General features: G+C 37.2%; 1 protein-coding gene across 3 annotated transcripts in view; it reads left to right on the forward strand.

Moving 5' to 3' along the window:
* The window catches only part of IFT80 (intraflagellar transport 80), a 143,782-nt gene that overhangs the window by 70,155 nt on the left and 49,666 nt on the right, over positions 1–23,961 (forward strand). For all 3 annotated transcript variants that reach the window (XM_029214207.1, XM_029214206.1, XM_029214208.1), the window contains exons 6-8: positions 2,689–2,798; positions 6,302–6,391; positions 7,354–7,491. In XM_029214207.1, the coding sequence (XP_029070040.1) occupies positions 2,689–2,798; positions 6,302–6,391; positions 7,354–7,491 (338 nt within the window). The remainder of the gene's footprint in view (positions 1–2,688; positions 2,799–6,301; positions 6,392–7,353; positions 7,492–23,961) is intronic.

A 23,961-nucleotide genomic window follows, 5' to 3' on the forward strand; every position in this document is an offset into this window, starting at 1 on the left:
TTGATTGAAGGAATGTGGTTAAAAACCACGTGCTGTAACAAAAGAATTACTTAAAATTTCCTCTATAAGCCTATTTCATTTTATTCTATAAATTACTATACCTGTTTCTTTAACAGCATTATTATTTAAAAAATTGTTTTATAAGCAGGAAATGAATAATCTCCATGTCCTAACAGGAGAGATAAGTATTCTGAAGATTTATAAGGTTTATAAACAAGGAAATGGTGACACAGTTGACTTAATGGGGCCACAAATTCAATGTGAAAGAAGACATAAGAGTCCCTAACTCCTCATCCTATACCCCAAACCATGCCTTTTACCACAACTAAAGGACTAGAGTCACATCCTGTATAACTCAATGGGAGCTGTGTTTACTGAATTATTTCCTTGGGGGTAGATGTTTGTCATAGTTTTGTATACACTCAGGAAAGTGTTATTTTACTGAGTGTATTCATGAAGATTTGATAGTCTATAATTAAAATACATAAATTTACTTTTTTTGCACAATACTTACAACTATAATAATGGAAATAAAGAAGGCACCTATAATTCTACCACTGTATCAAGTAAGCTTTCCTCTATTATTCCCTTACTGTCCTCACCAAGAATCATGTTTGGAATATCTGAAATTTTGATTTACATTTTCTGGGGAGTTTATTAGACTTGAACTCTGTTCATTTGGAGATTTACTTTGAAGCCCAGGTCAGCTCCTGGCTACTCCCAGAGAATGTTTCAAGAGAATATACTTACTAAGTTTAGAAGAAGTACCCTCTGAGGTCAGCCATCTCATTGCTCATCTGTAGGTTCCTCTGATACAGGACAATCCTAGATGTCACCGACTGAACAGGATGTTTAGACCCAATATAATATCTAACCTACACCATGAAAGGAATGCTTCAGGAGTTTTTTGGACTAGGTGTAAATCAGATTTGTAAGTCCTGTAAACCATTGAGACTTGCTCACAGTTGAATTACGTTCTGGTTGGGAAAAAAATGGCACCAAAGGAGTAGGGTGCCACTTAAACACAGCATTTATCTTTCTGAAATTTACTCCCTGTTGATTACTGATTACTCCCTGTTGATTAGCATCAGTTGGGTTTTCCATTTAAATAAACATCTTACTGATTGCTTGTAAATCCTCAGATTCAGATTTCATTTTACTGAGAATGTAAATTACTGAAAGATTTATTCAATCATTCACATAAAGTCAACTGCTACAATAGTCTGACTTAGGAATCCTAGACAATTTTTAAAAGCTTTGTTTTATAAATATAAATAGGTTAATATTTCATAGATTAATTATATAAACTTGATTCACTTCCCTAATGAACAGGTTCTAATGAATAGGTAACTGGGTCAGACAGTGGAGCACAGATAATTTAATGCTCTCAATTGATATGATATTCATTATTTATTTAAAAAAATAATTTGTTTTTAATTTTCCCCATTTTTATTGAAGTATAATTCATGTACAGTGAAATGACAGCTCTTTTTTAAAAAATAAATTTACTTATTTTATTTTTGGCTGCATTGGATCTTAGTTGCAGCATGCAGGATCTTTTTTTATTTGCGGCATGCAGACTTCTTAGTTGCGGCATGAATGCGGGATCTAGTTACCCAACCAGGGATCAAACTCGGGCCCCCTGCATTGGGAGCACGGAGCCTTACCCACTGGACCACCAGGGAAGTCCCCAGAATAATGTCTCTTAAGAAGCCAACAAAGAAATATTCTCCAAACCAATGATAATAAAGAAGTCCAAATTTAGTTGAGGTGTACCTTTTTACCAGTTGGTTCTCAGGAGAGTTAGCTTAGTCAACCACAAGCTGAAGGCACAAAAGCAAAAGTCGAATGTTGCCGCTGGAGCACACTGCTAGGGAAGAAGACTCAAGTGTTGACCAGGTGAATGATCTTGGTGGGGCCGCTGCAGTGTTTTCACTGTTGCTGGTAAAGGGTCTTACCCTTGCAGGAAGCTAATGCCCCAGGGTCTTCAGAGACCTATTTTGATGAACAGAGTCACCTTGCTGAGGCCAGACATTCTCAGATAGTCCTCAGGATTCTGGATATTTATAGTCTAAATGTCCCCTCGCCATAGTTGCTTATTCATTTGTTCTTCTTGATCAGCCGCCAGTGGCGCCCCTCAGCAGCTGAGCTACAGAGCGCTTCATCAGCAGCCTCAGATGTCCATGATGATCTCCTGACACAACACCTTCACTCTTATAGCAAAACGGCTTTCCTTATAAAAACAACTTCATTCTTAGATCAAAACAACTTCATTTTTTCGTGAACGAGTGGATTTGAAATCATATCAAACCACGACACGAGTTGTTGATGATGGGAAATGATAAATCATGACTTTTCTGATACCTTTTTATATCTTAACATAATGAAGTATATTTATTTTACGTTTTTCCATAGCACACTCTCGAAGTCCTAAAAGCTCCGTATTTTCTCAGCAAGGTCAAAATTAGTAAAAAATATAGTTTATCAGTTGCTCACAGTAGATTTTCAACAGTCAATCTTAACCTGGTCTATGTTTCAGTATCAGGCTTATACTGCAGTTTGGATGGGCCATTGAATGAGGAAATGAAATGACACCCCAAATTGCTTTTTTGATTTTCCTAACAATCTCCCTTTTATAAAGCATAATAATTTAAGTTTATCAGGTTTTTTTTCTTTTCCTTTTTACAGGAACACCAGTGTATTCGGTAGCATGGGGCCCTGATTCGGAAAAGGTTCTTTACACAGCAGGCAAACAGCTGATCATTAAACCTCTTCAGCCAAATGCTAAAGTTTTACAGGTACTTCTCAGGCATTTGTAAATTGTTATTGGGGTCTGCCAGACTGCTAAGTGAGAGGTCACTTTCTTAGGAGTCCCTTTCTTCTGGGTGGTCTTGTTATAGTTGAAGCTCTTAAGTGTGTGGTTTTATCGGCCTTTGTTACAGAACAGGGGATATCTGGTTATGTTTCCAACGAGGTTCACTTCCCCCTTTTTCCAACTCACATTATACCAGTAAGTCATAAATGTGTTCTGAGTTACTAAATTATCACATGATTTGGCATAATAGCCATCTTTAAATTTAACAGAGTCAACCTAACATGTATAGATTTGAGACAAAACAGGACTAAATCATAAAACTTTAAGAGGTTGTTTAGACTGTATTTTTTATCATCACCTCTAGCGTCTTCCTCCTCATTGTTTGTTCAGTACCCTTGAGCTTTCTCTAAGACCCTAGAATTCTTTTAGTATTTTTAGAGTGGAGGGGGCGTCAATGTAATGTTTAGAACAATTGGGTATATATAATTTTACCAATTATAGGGAAGCAAAACAATAGTGGCAGTTAAGACAGGTCAGGGGAGGACAAATAAATGAAAAACCTTTAAGCCTATATCCAGGATTTTGATGTTTGATTTCAGTGCCAAGAGGCAGAATCATTTTCTTCATATTTTGATAATGACACAGTGTAGTGTGGGTAATAAGATTACAGGCTTTGGAGTTAGTCACCTGGGTTCAAATGTTCACTTACTTATATGTGACTTTAGGCAAGTTATAAAATGTCTTAGAGCCTCAGTGTTCTCATCTCTTAGATGTGATGCTAATACCTACTTGATAGGAATGTTGTGAGGATTAAATGAGTTAAATTGCAAAGTGCATGGGACAGTGCATATAATCAAAATATTGAGTGCACACAATGAAGAGTAGTTGTTGATATTGCGGTGTTATTCTATCATCTCTACCTTTTAGTCAGCCCTTAATAAATTAGAGCCATGGAGGCCAGTTAAAAGGTATAGAATGACCACGTCCTGGGTAAGGGATTTGGTGCTGGAGATTGACTGGCTACAGCAGGTATAAAAAGTGTTTTAAGAAGAAGCATTAGGTTTAACAGTGAGTAGATGTAGAATTTGGAGAGTAAGGATATAGAAATGGCTTTGAGATTCCATATTAATCACTTCTGTGTAGATTATGCTATACATATTCCACACAGTCATCATGCATTTACATTTTTACTACATGCAGAACACTCTGCTAAGAACTGTGGAACAACAGAAAGAGAAGAATTTGGGGAAAAGGAATAAGCTAGGAAAGAGGACTGGCTCTGACTGCCTTTAGTCAAAGTCCTTCTAATACCACTTATATTCTGAAAATGTGCTTTGAAATCATACAGCAAAAGCAGGCCAGATAAATCTTTTAGTTTATAGTTATGTGATTTGTTAAGATACCTGTAATTAGGCATATGTAAGTGAAACTCAGGAAGATGCTTCAATCACCATTGATAAATTATCGTTTTGTGGCTCGGTAAAACCTTTGGCCCAGGAGGTAGTGGAGGGAAAGAAAAGTATCCATTGCCAAAATTCAGCTAGAGTGGAGAAGGGGTTAAAGTATAATTAGTAACTTCGTGCAAATCTTCTATTCCTTTTGGAAAACTAAAGCTGCAGCAATTCTCCTTGGGCATAAACACATACTCAAATTTGAATTATTCACAAAAAAGAATGCTTATTTAATTCTTGTTTGTAGAATACAGTTCAAAAGTATATATTTCATTTCCCTTAAGAGCTTTAGGGACTCTTCTAGAGACCCAGAACTTGGTTTCAGAGTGAGGAGACTTCTGTTTATTTAGTCATTCAGTGGGAATGTAGTGCATACTTACTATATCCTAGGCGCTATGCTGGGGTGTAAGGTATTAAAAGTGAAACAGAACATAGTTCCTGCCTTCTGTGAGGACCTCACGATTCAAAGGAATTTTACAAAATGCCTAATACATTAAGAAATAATTGAAAAATGTCTATGCATTATATGTAATATGTGAATATATGTAATATATAATTGATATTCTAAATTATAGTATAAGGAAAATTTAAACCATATTTTGTTCCTAACTTTTGAATATGGAAAATTTTATTTTTGTAGTTTTAAAATGAAACTCTTGAGAATCTCTGCACGTGTATATCTCTATATATCTATATTTTGTTATTTTTGTCTTTGCAGTTTATTTTAGGACATTGGATTAATTTAGCAGTAAATTGTGAAAATTATTGCTTTATCAAAACATTTGTTTTTTTTTTTTGTTTGGTTTTTTTTTTTGCGGTACGCGGGCCTCTCACTATTGTGGCCTCTCCCGTTGCGGAGCACAGGCTCCGGACGCGCAGGCTTAGTGGCCATGGCTCACGGGCCCAGCCGCTCCGCGGCATGTGGGATCTTTCCGGACTGGGGCACGAACCCGTGTCCCCTGCATTGGCAGGTGGACTCTCAACCACTGCGCCACCAGGGAAGCCCAAAACATTTGTTTTTGATAGAGTGTATTTTTATGTATCTTGAATAAAACAAGCTATGAATTATTGCTTATTCTTAGGGCTTATTTGACCCTAATTTGATGTTTTTTTCTGTATACATTAAGAATAATAGATTTTCCCGGGAAGGCTCTGTAGAGAGAAAACCCTTAAAATCAGTCACTCTTTGAAACAAAGTTAGTTGGTTCAGACATTAAAATGTACCTTATAGTCTTCAAGAAAAATTAATTCTTTTTCAGTTATATTATTCTGCTTAAACCTAGTGAAAGATTAATGGCTTTTAATTATGTGCGTGGTTAATAGCTAAATGAGCACATAAATTATATTTAAGATCAAGAAGACATCCACGCTTAATTTCTAGATCGCCAATTTTTGGGTGACTTAGATATATACACAAATATGTATGAATTCTATATATGTGTAGAGTATATATCTGTGGGAAACCTTTTGTTATATGGTAAATGCAGCAGAATTTTCTCAGAGTAGTTAGTGACTACTCCAGGGACATGAAGGTAAAGAGAATGAAGCTTAGGGGAATGTACAGAAGAGAATGAAGAGAGTACTAAAGAGGATGTGCATGTAGTAGAAGTTTTTTTAAAAAATAGAAGAATTAGTAAACAAGAATGAAGGCAGTATCAGTAATGGGATCAACTGTGCAAAGGGAGCAAAATTTGGATTCAAGTAAGTTTTGGAGTACATAACATATTCATTCCATTATTATCACACAGATGTCAAGCTTGGAATAGTTCAACAGCAAGTGATTTTCCATCTGGAGTCCAGGCAATTGAGGAAATTAATAAGGATGTGAGTTATATAGTGGATGTCATAGTGCAAGGTGCTTTTCATTAGTTTAAATTGGAAATGAAACCAGCATAATGGTTATGAAAGGAAGATAGGAGTCTTCTCCAAGAAGAGGACAAAAGAATCATTAGAAAGAGGCAAAATGCCTTTTCTTATTTAAAAAACTTTTCAGTGCTCTTGAAGTTATAATAAATATCTTATTCTTTTCTCATAGTGGAAAGCTCATGATGGCATTATTTTAAAAGTAGACTGGAACTCAGTCAATGATTTAATTTTATCTGCTGGTGAAGACTGTAAATATAAGGTATGTAATGTTTGAATAATGTTTGAATTTATCACCTGGTTGAAAGAATCAAATTTCGGTGAAAAGTATTTAGCATATAAGAGTATTCTTTTAGTCCTTCTCTTTAGCCATATCTTTTAACTCTAATAATTTAGCAAATTGTTATTTTATAATTTTCAGTGGCATTTTGAAGTGTTGCCTTTCTAATTTGGCCTATTTCATTGACCTATAGAATTTTTTTTTAATTTACCATTTTAACCATTAAAAAATATATATTTATTTGGTCACACGGGGTCTTAGTTGTGGCAGGCAGGCTCCTTAGTTGCGGCACGCATGTGGGATCTAGTTCCCTGACCAGGGATCAAACCCGGGCCCCCTGTATTGAGTGCGTGCAGTCCTATCCACTGCACCACTAGGGAAGTCCCTGACCTATAGAATTTGATTTAATGAGTAGCAACATGAAAACAACTCCTAGTTTTAGTGACTCTTTAAATCAATTTAAGTTTTTTTTTTTTTTTTGCGGTACGCGGGCCTCTCACTGTTGTGGCCTCTCCTGTTGCGGAGCACAGGCTCCGGACCCGGAGGCTCAGCGGCAATGGCTCATAGGCCCAGCTGCTCCGCGGCATGTGGGATCCTCCCAGACCGGGGCACGAACCCGTGTCCCCTGCATCGGCAGGCGGACTCTCAACCACTGCGCCACCAGGGAAGCCCTAAAATGGGTAGTTTTTATGATTAATTAAAGAGTTAGTAAAATCTGAAATTATCATGATGATACCATAACATTTTTGGGGGAGATATTTAGGTTTCCAGGAATACAGCTTCCCTACCCCCACCTTGCCTTGTTGGATAGTAAAGACATGTAATTGCTAATATTATAAAGTGATGACTTCTAAATCTTTACCTGATACTTTACTAGAAGATACAAACTTGTTTGTAATAACGTGGTGACTTATAAAAGAATTTTTAAAATTTGCTTTTTGTAGGTATGGGATAGCTACGGCCGCCCTCTGTACAGTTCACAACCTCATGAGCATCCTATTACCTCAGTTGCCTGGGCTCCAGATGGAGAATTATTTGCTGTTGGATCATTTCATACTTTACGCTTGTGTGATAAAACTGGGGTAAGTTATAGTGGTAAGCAATCACAGATGTGCTGTCATAATGCACAACACACCTGGTTCTCAATCTTTAAAAAACATTTTCAGTGATGCATTTGACTGCATCTTTCTGGTTTGTCTTCTTAATATACTGGTTCAATCAATTCCAGATTTATGGGACCATACAAGCTCTTTAAGTTCAATCTGAAGATTGGGTATGTTCTCTACTGTCTTTCTGGAAATACTTATTTTAAGCATGGTTGTGAAAGATGGTAAAGTGTTAAAATTTATGCCCAATCAATATAGAGAGTTCAGTTTTGAACCTTTTTTTTTTTTTTTTTTTTTTGGTTACCCGGGTTTCTCCCCATTGTGGCCTCTCCCGCTGCAGAGCAGAGGTTCCTGACGCACAGGCTCAGCAGCCAAGGCTCACGGACCCAGCCGCTCCGCGGCATGTGGGATCCTCCTGGACCAGGGCACGAACCCGTGTCCCCTGCATTGGCAGGCGGACTCTCAACCACTGCACCACCAGGGAAGCCCCCTTTTTTTAAATTTTAACTGTCAATATGTTTCATACAAAAGTTTTGGTTGCATATTTTTGGTAAGGAATTGATACTAAATTTTTTAAATGGTCATTTTAAAACCAAAGAATTCATATTTGAATGTGTGTGAGATTTTTCTCTCACAAGAGAATATGCCCTCTATACAAATTCTGTTTAGAACTTAGGCAAACAGCCAAGCTCAGCAGTATTTACCCACTGTACTTGAAGAATGAATTGTTTCATCAAAGTGCTCCAGAGGTGGCAGCATTATATGAGTGGGGCTATTCCATACCGTTCCTAACTATGAGGAAATCACATAATTTTTCTGTGGCTTATTTTCCTTAAATGCAAAACAGGACAGTTAATTTAGAATTCTTAGAGCTTTTTAAATGACCTATTAAGTTTTCTGGTTGCTTGTTTTTTATCATATGAAATATAAAGTCCTCTGCCTGACTTTGAAGCTGTCTGAAACCTGGTGCCATAAAACCTCTTGTCTTTTCTCCCCATTACTCTCTAATTTGTATGTGTTCAAATCAGACTCATGAATCTTCTCTGCCCCTCACTAACGTCCTCATCTTCTCTTTTCATGGAATGCTCTCATCTCTTACACTTAATGAGTTCTTCCTATTTTTTAAGGCTCACTTCATATTTGACTTCTTTTCATGATACCTTACATAGATAAAGTTTATTTATCTATTTTTCTAACTTCCTCTCACCTAGATCTCTTTTCTTAGTTTTAACATAAGGATGTTAAGTTAGACCATCTCATTTTCATCTGATTTTCTATCAATGATTCTCAGCCTATAGAATATATATTCTCATTTTCACAGTGTATTATACTCTTATATCATCCATTTTAGTTTTATGTATATTGTTTTTGACTCCGTAGTTTATAAGATCCTATAGTTTAATGATTCTCTATTATCTGTACAATGCAGTAGATATTCAGTAATTCACTAATAAGTCCATTTAAGCATAATAATTTAAGTTTGCCATTTTGATGAAAATATTTAAAGATTTTAAAATCTTGGGGCATTGAATTGATCTGAATAACTGAATTAAAGATTTACTTAATTAAACACCAAACCTATTTTTAGAATGTTAACTATTCGGGAAAAGTAAATTTTCTAAAAGAATTTTGTTCTTACCTTGTTCAACTGAATAGACTGAATATATTGTAATAATTTTTTAAGACTTGAGATTGACATTTTAAATATATTTTCTTTTATTCAATAGATATCATATATATACTAGTCATCAGAGAGTATTTTGGAAACTGGGGATGGGAAGATGTAAAGATTTTCACTCAAGTTGTTGACAGTCTAGTGGAGAATCAGACTATAAGACTGTGTAAATGCTATACATGAGGTTGCTGTGTGCAAGCACAATAGAGGAGTGGCAGAGCCTAACTCTGCCTGTGGGACACTGACTGAGAGCTGAGGCTTGAAGAATTAGTAGTTCTTCAAGGAGACATGGTGGGAGAAGAGAGTTGTAGGCAGAAGGAACCTCTTGTGCATCAAAGTATGGTGCTTTTTGTGCAATGTCAATAAGATTTTGCATGGGATGGTACCAGGAGATAATACAGAAAAGGTTCTCAGACCAGATCTGTGTTTGCCATCTAAAAGAGTCTAGATTTTACTATTTTAAAATCTAGTTATTTTATGTGGAGCCCCCTTAGGGGTTACTGTGGGGTAGAAAAGAGGTGAGGAGGTTGAGCCCCTGGTACTCCTCCACCCAGAAAAGCTCTACATGAATCAGCTTTGATATATATATATATATATTTTTTTTTTTTTTTTTTTTGCGGTACGCGGGCCTCTCACTGTTGTGGCCTCTCCCGTTGCGGAGCAAAGGCTCCGGACGCGCAGGCTCAGCGGCCATGGCTCACGGGCCCAGCCGCTCCGCGGCGTGTGGGATCTTCCCGGACCCGGGCACGAACCCGTGTCCCCTTCATCGGCAGGCGGACTCTCATCCACTGCGCCACCAGGGAAGCCCTGTTATATAGTTACTAAAAGTGATAATCTGCTTTCATAATGCCATGAAGAGATTTTTTAAGATATATAGTCAGAAAAAAGTTACAAATTTTATCTATAGGATGGTCTTATTTGTGTAAAGATATGTGTCTGTATATGAATAGAAAAACAGCCTGACAATACAACACATTTTAACAATGGTTATCCCTGGAGTTTGAAGTGATAGGTGATTTTTTTTCATAACTGCATTTTCTAAAATTTTCAAATAAAAAACATGCTTTGTATAATTTTTGAAGAGGGAAAAAACTAGATTTATCCTTTAATTTTATTTTGCTTGCAAAATTCATTGGATTCTCTAATCATGTAATTCAGTTTTCTTTCCTTTTTAAACAAATGTTGAGTTTTGAAGCTATTTAATTTATATGTATATATAATTAAAACATGGAAAATTGTTTTTAAGGTGATATAGAATATATACATCTTTATTGGGAAGTAATTCTGTTCACTAAGATATAAATGCTATAAGCATTTTGAGTCAAAACCAAATTACCTACTGCACAATTACTTCCTGCACATCTTTTTTAAAAATGCCAAGCAGACATTCCCCTTGTGGAGTTTACTTTCTTGTTGCTAAGACAGGTATTAAATAATTAATTACCCACTCAGTTATTTAATTACAGTTGTAATAAATTTTACAAGGAGGTACAGGCTGTTCCTCATAATGAGAACTAATCTATTTGGAGGGTCAAGGCAAGTTCGTATGGTGAAAGGTAAGAAGGGCAATGCTTATATTGAGATTCTTCACCTTTTCTACTTACTGAGTAAGTGGTGTCAAGTTAGAGCCAAAAATTTAAGTCAGCTGGTGCTGCATACTTTTCTCACACAGTTGTTTATCTGTTGAAAAAAACTTATTAAGTCTTCTTTTAAGAAGTAAGTACATGTTTTCTTCAACCTAGAAATGTCACACTTAAATGTAGCTCCTTGCTTCTTTTGTTTTCCTCAAAATCTGCAACTTAAAGCTGTATAATTAATAGTAGTAATCATTTATCCAGGGCCAGATTCTGTGGAATAATTTCAATATTAGATATTATAAAAATCTGGTCCTGAGGAAGGATTTGCTACAAATTTATCAGATTTCTATCTTGAGAGCTCTGTTTTGAGAGCTCTTCACAGATTTTTAGTTGAGTGCAGTGTTTTTAATCAACATTTTAAAAATTCTTATCTAGGCTTCCTTGACAGAAATTGGACAGTAATTTTTTAATATAAGGCTTAAAGAATGATGTTGGTGTAAACTTTCAGGTTATCTGTGAAATAATAAGCCTAGAAAAATGTGATTTTTGTAAATATTTTCTTTTAATGTTTTTCAAGAAATATTTCTAGTGGGAGAAAAAACCTCAAATGCTTGGAGGCTGTAACTAAGAGGTTTTGTTTGAATATATTCCTTACTATGCATGTATGTAAATGGACTGATGAGAAGAATATTTGAAAAAGCAGAAATTTTTATATTTTTGTATAGGTACGTTACTCCAACTCAGTTGTTATATAGTAAACCTAATATTCCCATTAACTTTCATCCTAAAATTGGAATTTTCTAAAAAGACCCTCAATAGGCTGATACAAAACTCCTGTTCCCATTTACATCTTCTATTTAAGCAGGCAAGTTACCTGTGTTGGTTCAGAACTCACATCCTGGCTCACTTTTGTGGATTGTTGTTCAAATATCAATTTCATTTTCAAAGCCATTTTAGGTGGTATTCCATAGTCCAGTTAGTTGTCATGGTTTTACTGTGTTGATTCAAGTCAGCTGTGTGAATAGACTGCTTGATGGTGTTCCAAGGGCTTTATACATAGACTTAAAGAATACCGTTCTCCAGTTCCCTCCTCTCCATAATCCTACCCCAACTCTTGTAGCGAGAGGGTTGGGTGCTGCCTCTTTGCTGTCATTAGTGCAAATCAGGCATGGTAGATGGGGGCCCCACTGGGCAGCCTTCACAGTGCTCACTGGAGAGGGCCACTGCTTTGGCATTGCAGGGCTGGAATGGTCTGAGGGGCTCTGTCTCTACAGCACCACGCGGGGAGGTGGAAAGGTGCTACCTCTGCTCACTTGAGTGCAGAGCGGGAATGTTCCACAGGGCTCCATCCCACTGTTTCCGCAGCACACAGTGCCTGGTGGGACGAGTGCCATGGTTTCTTTCATGGTGTGTGTTTGGAGAAGGGTAGTTATGTCCAAAGGGTTCCGTCCTGCATTGCAACCCCTCTACCTGGCCCCTTGACCAGAGAATGAGCATTACTTGGTGCTTGTTTTGTCTCACATACTACTTGAAGTTAATATAATACCATTTCATGTAAAATATACGAACCTTGCATCCATGTTATTCCATTTACCCACCTTTCCTTTATGCTATAATTATATTACATCTATCACAATATGATACAGTTTTTGCTGTTAAAAGTCATATTCACTTTAAAGAAATTAAGGAAGAAAGAAATGTTTAGCATTTCTAGTGCTCTCATTTCTTCCTAAAGATACTAATTTCCATCTGATACAATTTTCCTTCAACCTATAAATCTTCTTTTAGGCATATCTCATAGTGTATAACTGCTGGTGATGAATTTTCTTTCTTTTTGTATATTTGAAAATGTTTTTTATTTTTCTCTTTGCTGGATTTACAATTCTGGGTTGACAGAGTTGTTTTTCCTTTCTTTCAGCACTTTAAAGATATTGTTCTACTCTCTTTTGGTCTTTATTGTTTTTCTTTGCATTATTATTATTTTTTTTAACCGGTATACGGGCCTCTCACTGTTGTGGCCTCTCTGTTGCGGAGCAGAGGCTCCGGACGCGCAGGCTCAGCAGCCATGGCTCACAGGCCCAGCCGCTCCGCAGTATGTGGGATCTTCCAGGACCGGGGCGCGAACCCGTGTCCCCTGCATCGGCAGGCGGACTCTCAACCACTGCACCACCAGGGAAGCCCGGTCTTTATTGTTTTTGATGAGAAATAAGTGACTGTTGGTATCATTGCTCTCCTGAATGTAAAGTGGCCTTTACCTCTGGCTGCTTTGAAGATTTTCTCTTTGTCTTTGGTTTTCAATAGTTTGATAGTGTATGACTTTCTTTGTATTTGTCTTGTTTGGGATTCTTTATACTTCTTGAATATGTAAATTTATGATTTCACCAAACTGGGGGAAATTTTGGCCATTATTTTTTCAAATTTCTTCTGCCCCATTCCCTTCCCTGCTGGAAGTCCAATTACAAATTTTTTAGACCTTTGATGTTGTCCCACAGGTCAACAAGGCTCTATTCTTATTTCTTCAGTCTTTTTTCCCCTCATTTCTATGAATTTACTCTAAAGATCATTGGACAAGTACACAAAGATGTATGCATAACAATTTCATCACAGTATTATAATGGTAAAAATCAGAAATAAAGTGTCCACAAGTGGGAGGCTGATTAGGTTAATATTCTATATATCTAAAATGGAATACCCTCAAGTCATTAAAAGTGGGGAAGAGGGATTATGTTTAATAACCTGGAAAGCTATCTATAGTAAGTTATTTAGTAAAAAGACCAGGTTTTATTCTGTGATCTCACTTGTATAAAATTGTACACTCATAACTCTAACTACCTCTAACTACTAACTATTGTGGCTAAAGGTACACCCAATACTATATTTGGGTGATCTTTTGCTTCTTTATATGATTTTGTGTAGTGTGAACCTTTTTTAATGACTGTGTATCAGTGGTACAGATGCAGTAAAGGTCTTTAAAAAATTCTTCAATAAAAATAAAAAGAAGTGATGTTGCAGAAAATGGTAGAGTAGGGAGCTCCAAGAATTGGTCCCTCCACTCAAGCAGCCATTAACTGGCAAAAAAAAAAACATATCAGAATCAACTTTTTCAGCGCTCTGGAATCTAATTCAAAACTTTGTAGCCGGGCTTCCCTGGTGGCGCAGTGGTTGAGAGTCCACCTGCCGATGCAGGGGACGCGGGTTCGTGCCCCGGTCCGGGAAGATCCCACATGCCGCGGAGCGGCTGGGCCCGTGAGCCATGGCTGCTGAGCCTGCGCGTCCGGAGCCTGTGCTCCACAACAGGAGAGGCCACAACAGTGAGAGGCCCGCGTACCGCAAAAAAAAAACACAAAACTTTGTAGCAACCAGGGAAATGCTTAATGAAGAAAGAAAGAGGGTGCTAAATTTTGGTAAGAAAGCATTGTGGCGTTTTTTGCTTACCTGCCTACCATCCCCCATTCCCAGCTTGGCAGTGGCCACAGGAATGGCAGCCTGAGTTCTGATGTAGCTTGTTGGTGCCAGGGGAACAATATGGACCATGTTCTCAGAAAACTGTAGTTATGCTTTTTGGTTCCCCTGAGACACCTGCACAGAGGCTTGTCTTTGTTTTGCCTTCCTTGGAAATCTCTCAGAGCTGGAATAGCTTCCCAGGTGGCATCTGTTGAAAGCATGTAAAGGCATACTACCCATAACCACTTGGGGCAAGGGATGGTGAATGGGGCAAGCTGCAGGTAGACCAAAAAAGCCTGGGAAGGAAGAGGCTGAGGAGGAAGATGTATGGAAAAATAACGGCTTTGGAGAGCTGTCACATATACTGAGGAATTCAGTGTGCAACACACATGCTCAGGGTCAGCCACACAGTAAAGACTTTAGAGGAGTATTACTGGCAGGTCTTTGGGCTCTGCACAGGCAGGAGGTGAAGGCTAAGGCCGAATTATAGGTGGCCTGGCTAAGTGTTGAAGGAGTGCCCCAGCTCAGAGCCCATTGGCAGAGTGGGAGAGTATTTTTTTCTTTGTTTTTGGCTCTGTCAGGTTGCTAGCTGACCACTGAGATACCAGAATGAAGACTTCAGTGACCATCCATGAAAGGAATACTGTCTTTGCAAAAATAATTTGGAAAAGTCACTAAATAAACAGATGACTGTATCCCTCAAAAAGAAACAACATCAAGCCCTGGTGAGAGGGGAATAATTTGATTTCCAGAGTTTACCACATAATAATATTCAAAACGTCCACTTTTTAACAAAAAACTACAAGTATACAAAGTATGGCCCATTCATAGGAAAAAAAGAAATAGAAACTCCCTCCAGAGCCCATCATTGGACTTACTATACAAAGACTTTAAATCAGTGGTCTTATAGAAATTATAAAAAAGAACCACATAGAAAATCTTTAACTGAAAAAAAAATGAGCAAAGGATAAAAGAAGTGTATTGTAAATGCCTCCAGAACCCCCAAGTATGTTCAGTTTCTTCAGTAATGGGTTCATTTTTTCTAACACCATTTCCCACTCATCAGAGAATGGGAAAATGGGCCTCCTCATAAAGTGTTGAAGTACAGCTTTTCTCAAGCATAATTTGGCAAGGTCTATCAGGATCCTTGAAGTCTTTGACACAGCTATTATACTTTCAAGGAAGCTTAAAAATGCACTGCATATTCATTTGTTCATTTATTTTCATATTAATTTCTTTGCAAATGTTTATTGAGAGTCTATTATGTGCCAGGCACTTGCCCTAGGTGTTAAAGAAGCAGCAGTAAATGGGACTTCCCTGGTAGTCCCATTTGGGTCCAGTGGTAAAGAATCCGCCTTCCAATGCAGGGGACACGTGTTCGATCCCTGGTCGGGGAACTAAGATCCCACATGCCATGGGGCAACTAAGCCCACGTGCCACAACTGCTGAGCTCGGGTGCCTCAATGAGAGAGCCCAAGTGCAGAGTGCTGCAAACTACAGAACCGACGTGCCCTGGAGCCTGCGTACCACAACTAGAGAGAGAAATCCCACACACCACAACTAGAGAGAAGCCCGTGCGCCTCAGTGAAGGATCCCACGTGCCGCAACTAAGACCCGACGCAGCCAAAAATAATAATAATAATGATAATAAAAAGAGGACTTCCCTGGTGGCTCAGTGGTTAAGAATCCACCTGCCAATGCAGGGGACACGGGTTCGAGCCCTGGTCCAGGAAGATCCTACATGCCTTGGAGCAACTAAGCCCGTGTGTCACAACTACTGAGCCTGTGCTCTAGAGCCTGAGAGCCACAACTACTGAAGACCACGTGCCACAACTACTGAAGCCCATGCGCCTAGAGCCCATGCTCTGTAACAAGAGAAGCCACCTCAATGAGAAGCCTGCGCACTGCAACAAAGAGTAGCCCCCACTCACTGCAACTAGAGAAAGCCCGCGCACAGCAATGAAGACCCAACGCAGCCAAAAGTAAATAATAAAAAGAAAAAATAATAATGAAAAGAAAAAAAAACAGCAGTAAACAAAAATAAATTCCCTGCTCTTGAGCGTTTTTATTCCAGCAGACAAAAGACTATAAACAAACAGAATGAATACATGATACGTTAAGTGGTAATAAATGCTATAAAAAAATAAAGGTAGGTATGGGAGATGGCATTATTCTAGGAGAAGTGGTCAGGGAATATCAGACAAAAACTAAAATTTTCCCCTGGATTCCATAATACATTTTATTTTTACCTTTGATTTTTTAAAATGCATGATTCAAATATGTAAGGTAAAAACTTTAAAATTAACATAGTTATTATAAATAAATACACAGAATATATTAATGAATTGCATTATATTACATTAAGTGGAACAGAATTCAAGGGAAAAGATCTGAATATATAAGTACCTTTGGCCAGATTTTAAATTAACTGACGTCTTTCCTTTTGTTTATCAGCAGGTGGTGCTATTGCTTATGTAAGAGAGAACTTTTTTCATTTTCTCTGTTCTTGAATATCAGTTAGTCATTATAATAAAAAGTCTTCCCTCCATTCATTCTTCCATTCAGTTAAAATAATTACAATGATTCATCATCTGCAGTAGCTGGTCATACGGCTACACGTCACTTTTCATTGTCAATTATGTATGTCAACACGTAATTTAAGACAGCCTGCAATTTGCTAATTCCTGGTATATTAGAGAGAATATTGATCTTAAAAATCGTTAGTGTACCTTAAAGAAAAATAAGAAACTTTGCGTCTGTTTTCTTTTCCTCCTAAACTTAATTTGTGAATGCACAATTTCATGAATTGAATTAATCCAACTTGGCTAAAGATATGCTTTTGAGGATCCTTTTACTCTAGTGTATTTATATAGAAGTAGTAAAGAGAAGAGTGAAGTTGACATTTAGGAGGTACTTTTAAAAGTTGTTATAATCAAGTTATGTTTTTTAGTTTAAATAGCTCTCATTTCCTTGCTGGGAATTTGACAGAATACAGAGGAAAAAAATGGTATCCTAAGCAATTTGACAGAATACAGGGAAAAAAAATGGTATCCTCCCTCAAAGAGATGTGATATCCTTTAATACGTCAACAATTTGAAGACACATTCTCAATTGTTCTCTGCATTGTGCTGTCCAGTATGATTGCTTATTTTATTTTATTTTATTTTAACGTAGGAATAGTATTGATATGTTTGTAGAGCCCTGGAGTCAAGGCTCCAGTGGTAAATTTACAAAGTTAAAGGCTTCTTCTGGACCTTCAGGTTCTTCATCTATAAAATAGATAATCTGGGCTAAGTGATCGCCTCTCTCCTTTCAACTCCACAGTTCTATGATGCCTTTTCCATGGGCACTGGACATATTGCTTGCTTCCTTTCCTGAGTAGTATTAGTGTGGTGCTTCTTTGTTTTTTAATATAAGGTTTGTAGAGGAGGAAGTAGTACTCTACATGATGTGCCAGAAGTGGGAAAAACTGAGGTAGTGCTAGAGAAGTGTGGCTGATCCTAGAACTTCAGACTTATCCTACATTTTATTATAGTTGGGTGCAAGTAACAGAAACCATTAAGCAAAAGAGAGCAATTTGCTCTAAAATTACAGGGTTATCTTCTAGAAGCCAGAGCAAGGATGTAGCTAGGCCTCAGGAATCAGAAACTGAAATGCTAAGAAAACACACAAAGTGGTTCCTTTGTGCCTTTTGCCTCTGCTTTTCTCTCTGCATATCCCTCCTCTTTTTCCTTTCCCAGCAAACTGACCCCTCCCCAACCCTCCCCAGTTTACCTGCTGGAAAGTGACAAATGTCAACAGTTCTCAAGTATACATCTCTACTCAGGAGAGTAGCCAGACTGAAATAAGAATCTTAGTCCTAGTTTTAAATACCCTCAGGGAAGGGGTCACTGGCTCAACCTTGGTTAAGAACTCATGCCTGGTCAGTCAGGTTGGGGTATGTTGTATAAACATGGCCATCAGGACTCTAATGCAGTAACCATAGGGATTGCTGGGGAGGGCCAGGTCCTAGAAAATGGAGGAGGTTGCCATTTGTGTTCCAAAACCTCCTTAGCCATATTTGCCAAAAATTTTCAGTTTAATTCTCTGAGAGTTTTTCTTTCTACATGAATAAATTTCTGTCTTTATAATGAAAATTAGAATTGTATTTTCAGATTTGCTATAAAACCAACTTTGATAGAAACCATAAAATATAAACATGAAGTAAGGGAACTGGGCTGGCTTTACAGTAATAAGACCCTGTTGTCCAGAACTGAGAAACTTAGCAAGCAATACAACATCAGAGTTCTATTACAGAATTTACTTTTAATCTTTTTTAAATCAACACTTAAGGGCTTCCCTGGTGATGCAGTGGTTAAGAATCACATGACAATGCAGGGGACACGGGTTCTAGCCTTGGTCTGGGAAGATCCCACATGCTGCAGAGCAACTAAGCCCGTGCGCCACAACTACTGAGCCCTCATGCCACAACTACTGAAGCCCACGCGCCTAGAGCCTGTGCTCTGCGACAAGAGAAGCCACAGCAATGAGAAGCCCGCGCACCACAACGAAGAGTAGCCCCTGCTCGCCGCAACTAGAGAAAGCCCGTGAACAGCAACGAAGACCCACTGCAGCCCAAAATAAAATAAATAAATTTATTTTTAAAACACCACTTAACATATAGATGTTCCATAAATGTTGCATTAAAAAAAATAATTAATTTTTTTTTTGGCTGTGTTGGGTCTTCGTTGCTGCACGCGGGCTTTCTCTAGTTGCGGTGCACAGGCTTCTCATTGTGGTGGCTTCTCTTGTTGCAGAGCACAGGCTCTAGGCGTGCAGGCTTCAGTAGTTGTGGCACATGGGCTCAGTAGTTGTGGTGCACGGGCTTCGTTGTTCCACGGCATGTGGGATCTTCCCGGACCAGGGCTTGAACCCGTGTCCTCTGCATTGACAGGTGGATTCTTAACCACTGTGCTACCAAGGAAGTCCAAATGTTGCGTTTTAACGCATCATTGTACAGACAAAGTATATTGTTTTGGTTTTTAATGACTTACATTAACTCAACTGATGTAACTTAATTAATGACTTCCATTGTAGCATTTTGACTAGTTTTACTAGAGTTGATCCATTTAGTCAGTTTGGTTGATGTTTTTGAGATGGCTAGTTTAAAATTTGTAAATCTTTGGCTTTTAATTTCCTCCTTGGATTTTTTTAAATTTTAAAAGTCGTGTTTGGTTGAAGTCCTGGTTAAGCTCTGGGAAGGAAGGCTTGCTTAAAGACACAGGCACATTCATTCATCCATTCAACAAATATTTGTGTGTGTTAAGTTCTGTGTGATACTCTGACTATTCAAGGAATAACATCCATACCTGTACTCGAGGAGTAGCTCACCTCTTTTGAGAGTACTAATATGTAAACAGATAATGTAATATCATACTTATTTAATGGCAAAGGTTATAATTGTGGAAGAATGAATAAAGAACAGAATAATGGTAAATTTTCAGATATGTCTGTACTTATTTCGGATGAGGCTAAATTGGTTAAAGTAAACTTCCTCTCTGGTGGAGTAACTTAAAAACATTAAAAAACCTTTTTTAAATGAACAACAAAACATGTGTTGTTGTTTTTTTCCACCAAGAAGCACAAATATGAATTTGCTTTTTTCTGATTTTGGTACATATTGTTATTTTTTTATAAATTATTTTCACTTATCCAAGTCAAAAGTAATTTATGTATACTTTTTCATATTCTGTATTCTAAGAAAACCGTGTTAGCTACAATTTATTGCTTGGAATTATGAAAAAAAATAGAAAACCTTACCAGTATTGTGTAAGCACAAATAGTAATTAGTATTAAATAGTTTAATTAAATACATAAGACAGCTTATATATTGAAGAAGTTTATGGCAAAAAACAGTATAACAAAAATAATGATAGCAAAAAATAGAAAAAATAATACCCATAACCATAGCATACAAAAAAATCAAATATTTTCATTTTCTGTGTGCCTTACAAGTCATTGAGCAGACATCTTTACATGATTATGATTACTATAAATATATATATTTTTTATATATCCTTTTTTTTTTTAGTATTGACATTTACTTATTTTAGATCAATATTATGTCTCAAAATATGAAAACAAAGTATAATTTCAGGGGCTTCCCTGGTGGCGCAATGGTTGAGAGTCCGCCTGCCGATGCAGGGGACACGGGTTCTTGCCCCGGTCCGGGAAGATCCCACATGGCGCAGAGCGGCTGGGCCTGTGAGCTATGGCCACTGGGCCTGCGCGTCCGGAGCCTGTGCTCCTCAACGGGAGAGGCCACAGCAGTGAGAGGCCCGCGTACCACAAAAAAAACCAAAAAACAAAAACAAAACAAAACAAAACAAAAAAAGTATAATTTCAATAAAATAGGTTGGGGGAATGATAATGGCAGAGGCAGCATTTTTTTTTTAATTGAGATAAAACATATACAGTATCTTATGTGTACAGCTCAGTATTATTTATATATACAAGTACCAAAGAAACCATCGCCCATATTGATATAGAACATTATCAACAACCCAGAAATTTCCTTTGTGCCTCCCCGATTCAGTTACCCCTCCACAGTAATTACTATTCTGACTTCTGTCATCACAGATCAGTTTTGATTGTTTTAACCTTTATATAAATGAAATCATATGATATTTACACTTTTGTCTGACTTTTTCCATTCAACCATGTATCTGTGAGATTTATCCATGTTGTTGGGTATAGTGGCATAGTTTCTCAATCCTCTCAAATCTCCTCATAAAACAGAGAAAGGAAAAGACTATAACCAAAACCTACAGATAGCAACTTCAGCAAAAGTGGGTGGTACTCTATCCCTACAAAACCCTAAATACAAGCGATTTTCCCAGAAGTACCATTGACAGGTATACATGGTAACAGCATCTGTGTATGAGGAAGCAGAGCAAAGGTAGCCAGGTTTCTAAGACCACAAGAAAAGAAGAACTCCCAAATCACCAACAAATACCTGAAAGTGAGACAGACCAATCTGAGAACAGCAGCTGAAACTGGAAAGAAATTTCTGTAGAATCCAATTCGGAGTAAGTGCGAGGGGATCATGACAGGATCTGACAGTGCTGGAGATGTCTGGGTCGAATGTACTCTTCAAACTAACAAATCAAGCTTCCTTTTGGGACAAAGCCCTGTACTGCGGAAATTGCTGAGATTAAAATCCAGTTTGATTAGAACAGACACAATTGAGCAAAGATGAGAATAGATCCAAATAAAATTGGAGAAGAAGCAGAGAATGCTAGTCTCAAAAAATGGAGGCTTTTTTTTTTTTTTTTTTTTAATCACTGTGAGAAAACAACAGAAGAGAGAGCTCTAGAGCTATCCTTCTGGAACATCCCTTCCTCCCCAAAGTACAGCAAAACCCATTTCACTTAAAAATGAGCAGAAGATCAGGATCACAGTCAAATCACATAATGTTGCCAAAGACAACAAAACCATGCCATAAACAGACAAGCACTGCAACCAGTTAATTCAAAAGAAGTTGAAGGATGTTTTAAAACCATGACAAAAACTATTAAATAACCATATAAATCAGAATTAGAAAAACTAGGAAATGAGGTGACGGGAGAATGGGAGACTTTTAAGGAGAGGTGACGGAACTCAGGAGGGAATTATTTAAAAAAGGAAAAATTATTACAGAAATGAAGACCAAACTAGAAGGAATATAAGAGCCAATGAACACAGTGGATGATGCCTTAAAATAAATAGAATGTAAAATGGAAGCAAGGAAATGGCAAAAGACATATAAAGTTTGATAGAAAGTGATAGATACAGAAGATTGGCAGAGAAAATCTGAAGTACATATAATAGGAATCTTTAAAGGAGAAGTCCAAGGCAATGAACAGAAAAATACTAAAAGCCACTATTCAAGAAAGATTTTCTCAGACCTAAGGGATCTGAAATTGATATTGAAAAGGCATACCAGATACCTAGGAAAATTGACCCAGATGGCCAACACCCAGATATACACTAATAAAACTGTAGGAGTTTAAAGAAGAAATAAGTCCTGTGGGCATCCAAGGAAAAGAACAAGTCACTCATAAAGGGAGGAAAATCAGAATGCTGTCAGATTTTAATAGTGTCACTGTACAATGCTTAACATAGGATACTACAGCTATTCTGGCTTTTAAATATAAAGGTCATAAGCATACTGGTATAAACATGCAAGAACTCAAGGAATATTATTCCCATGAGTCTTTCAAGGAGTCTACTGGAGAATTTTAGCTTCAGCTATAGCAATCTGGAAGTCACATGTATGGATATACAGAGTATGTAAAAACATATTGATCATACTATCAATAGCTATAAAAGGATATGTATATCCATATACTACAATAGATAATGTCTTCATATTGGACGTATTTGTACCACTACTCCTACGCCTTTCTTAGATAAATGCTGGTGCGTGCACACACACACAGAGACACACACACAGCTGTGCACATACACACTTAGAATGAAGGAAGATATAAGGATAAAACATAAAATTAAAAAATAATTATCAATATTGAGAAGGAGAGAATAGGAGAGAAAAGGGATAGAGGTTGGACTTCTTTGATTATACTTTGTTTTATATACTTTTTGGGTAAATTTAATTTTGATACCCTGTAAATATTTTACATAATTATAAAACAAAATTAAATTTTTAGAAAGCAATTCCTAAAACCAAAGTAAATGAAAAAAATGAACCTAATTGTGTATTCAGTCATTTGTATACCTACCCGGAGAGGAGCTAATCCAAATGACTTTAAATGATTTGATTGTCTGTTCCTTGTGCTTACAGTAGAGACTCAACAGAAAATTATCCTAAGACTTTGGAAAACATTTTGGCAGTTCCTCAAAATGTTAAACATAGAGTTACCACAGACACAGCAATTCCACTCCTAGGTATGTATACAAGAGAATTGAAAACATGTCCACACAGTAACCTATACACAGATGTTCATAGCAGCATTATTCATAAAAGTAAAAAAAAAGTTGAAAAACTCAAATGCCCATCAAATGATGAATGGAGAAACAAAATATGGTATATCCATACAATACTATATTACTTGACTATAAAAAATAATGACATACTGATGCATGCTACAACATGGATGAACCTTGAAAGCATTATGCTAAGTGAAAGAAGCCAGTCACAAAAGGCCACATAGTGTATTATTTCATTTACATGAAATGGCCAGAATAGAAAATGAAAGTAGATTAGTGGTTACCAGGAGCTTGGGGGTGAGGGTGGGGGGAATGGGAGTGTCTGCTAATGGGCATGTGTTTCTTTTTGTGGTGATAAACATGTTCTGAAAATAGTAGTGGTGATGGTTGCACAACTCTGACTACACTGAAAAAACTACTGAATTCTATACGTTAAAAGGGTGAATTTTATAACGTGAAATATATCTCAATAAAGTTGTCATTTTTAAAAAAAGGGAAATAAGCTTAAGGGCTAAAGAATGAAAAAATTTTTTTAACTCTTTTGTAACTATTTGCTTGTGGTGTTGATGTTGTTATTCTGAGTATTTATATTGATGCTCTTAAGAGCTGGGATTTTTGGCTAAGTGAAAGCAGATACTGAGGTAAGATTGGAGAGGGTAAATAAAAATCCTACAGTTCCTGGATTTGAATTGGAAGTATCAGTTTGAGTTATTGAAAAAATTTCCTAGTTCTGTCTATTAAAAAGGCCTAGAAAAGGCTTTAATGATCAGCTCAGTAACAGCG

This window comes from Monodon monoceros, unplaced genomic scaffold (assembly GCF_005190385.1).
Source record: "Monodon monoceros isolate NGI ecotype Baffin Bay Population unplaced genomic scaffold, NGI_Narwhal_1 Super_Scaffold_11, whole genome shotgun sequence".
In the NCBI taxonomy this organism is placed as follows: Eukaryota; Metazoa; Chordata; class Mammalia; order Artiodactyla; family Monodontidae; genus Monodon; species Monodon monoceros.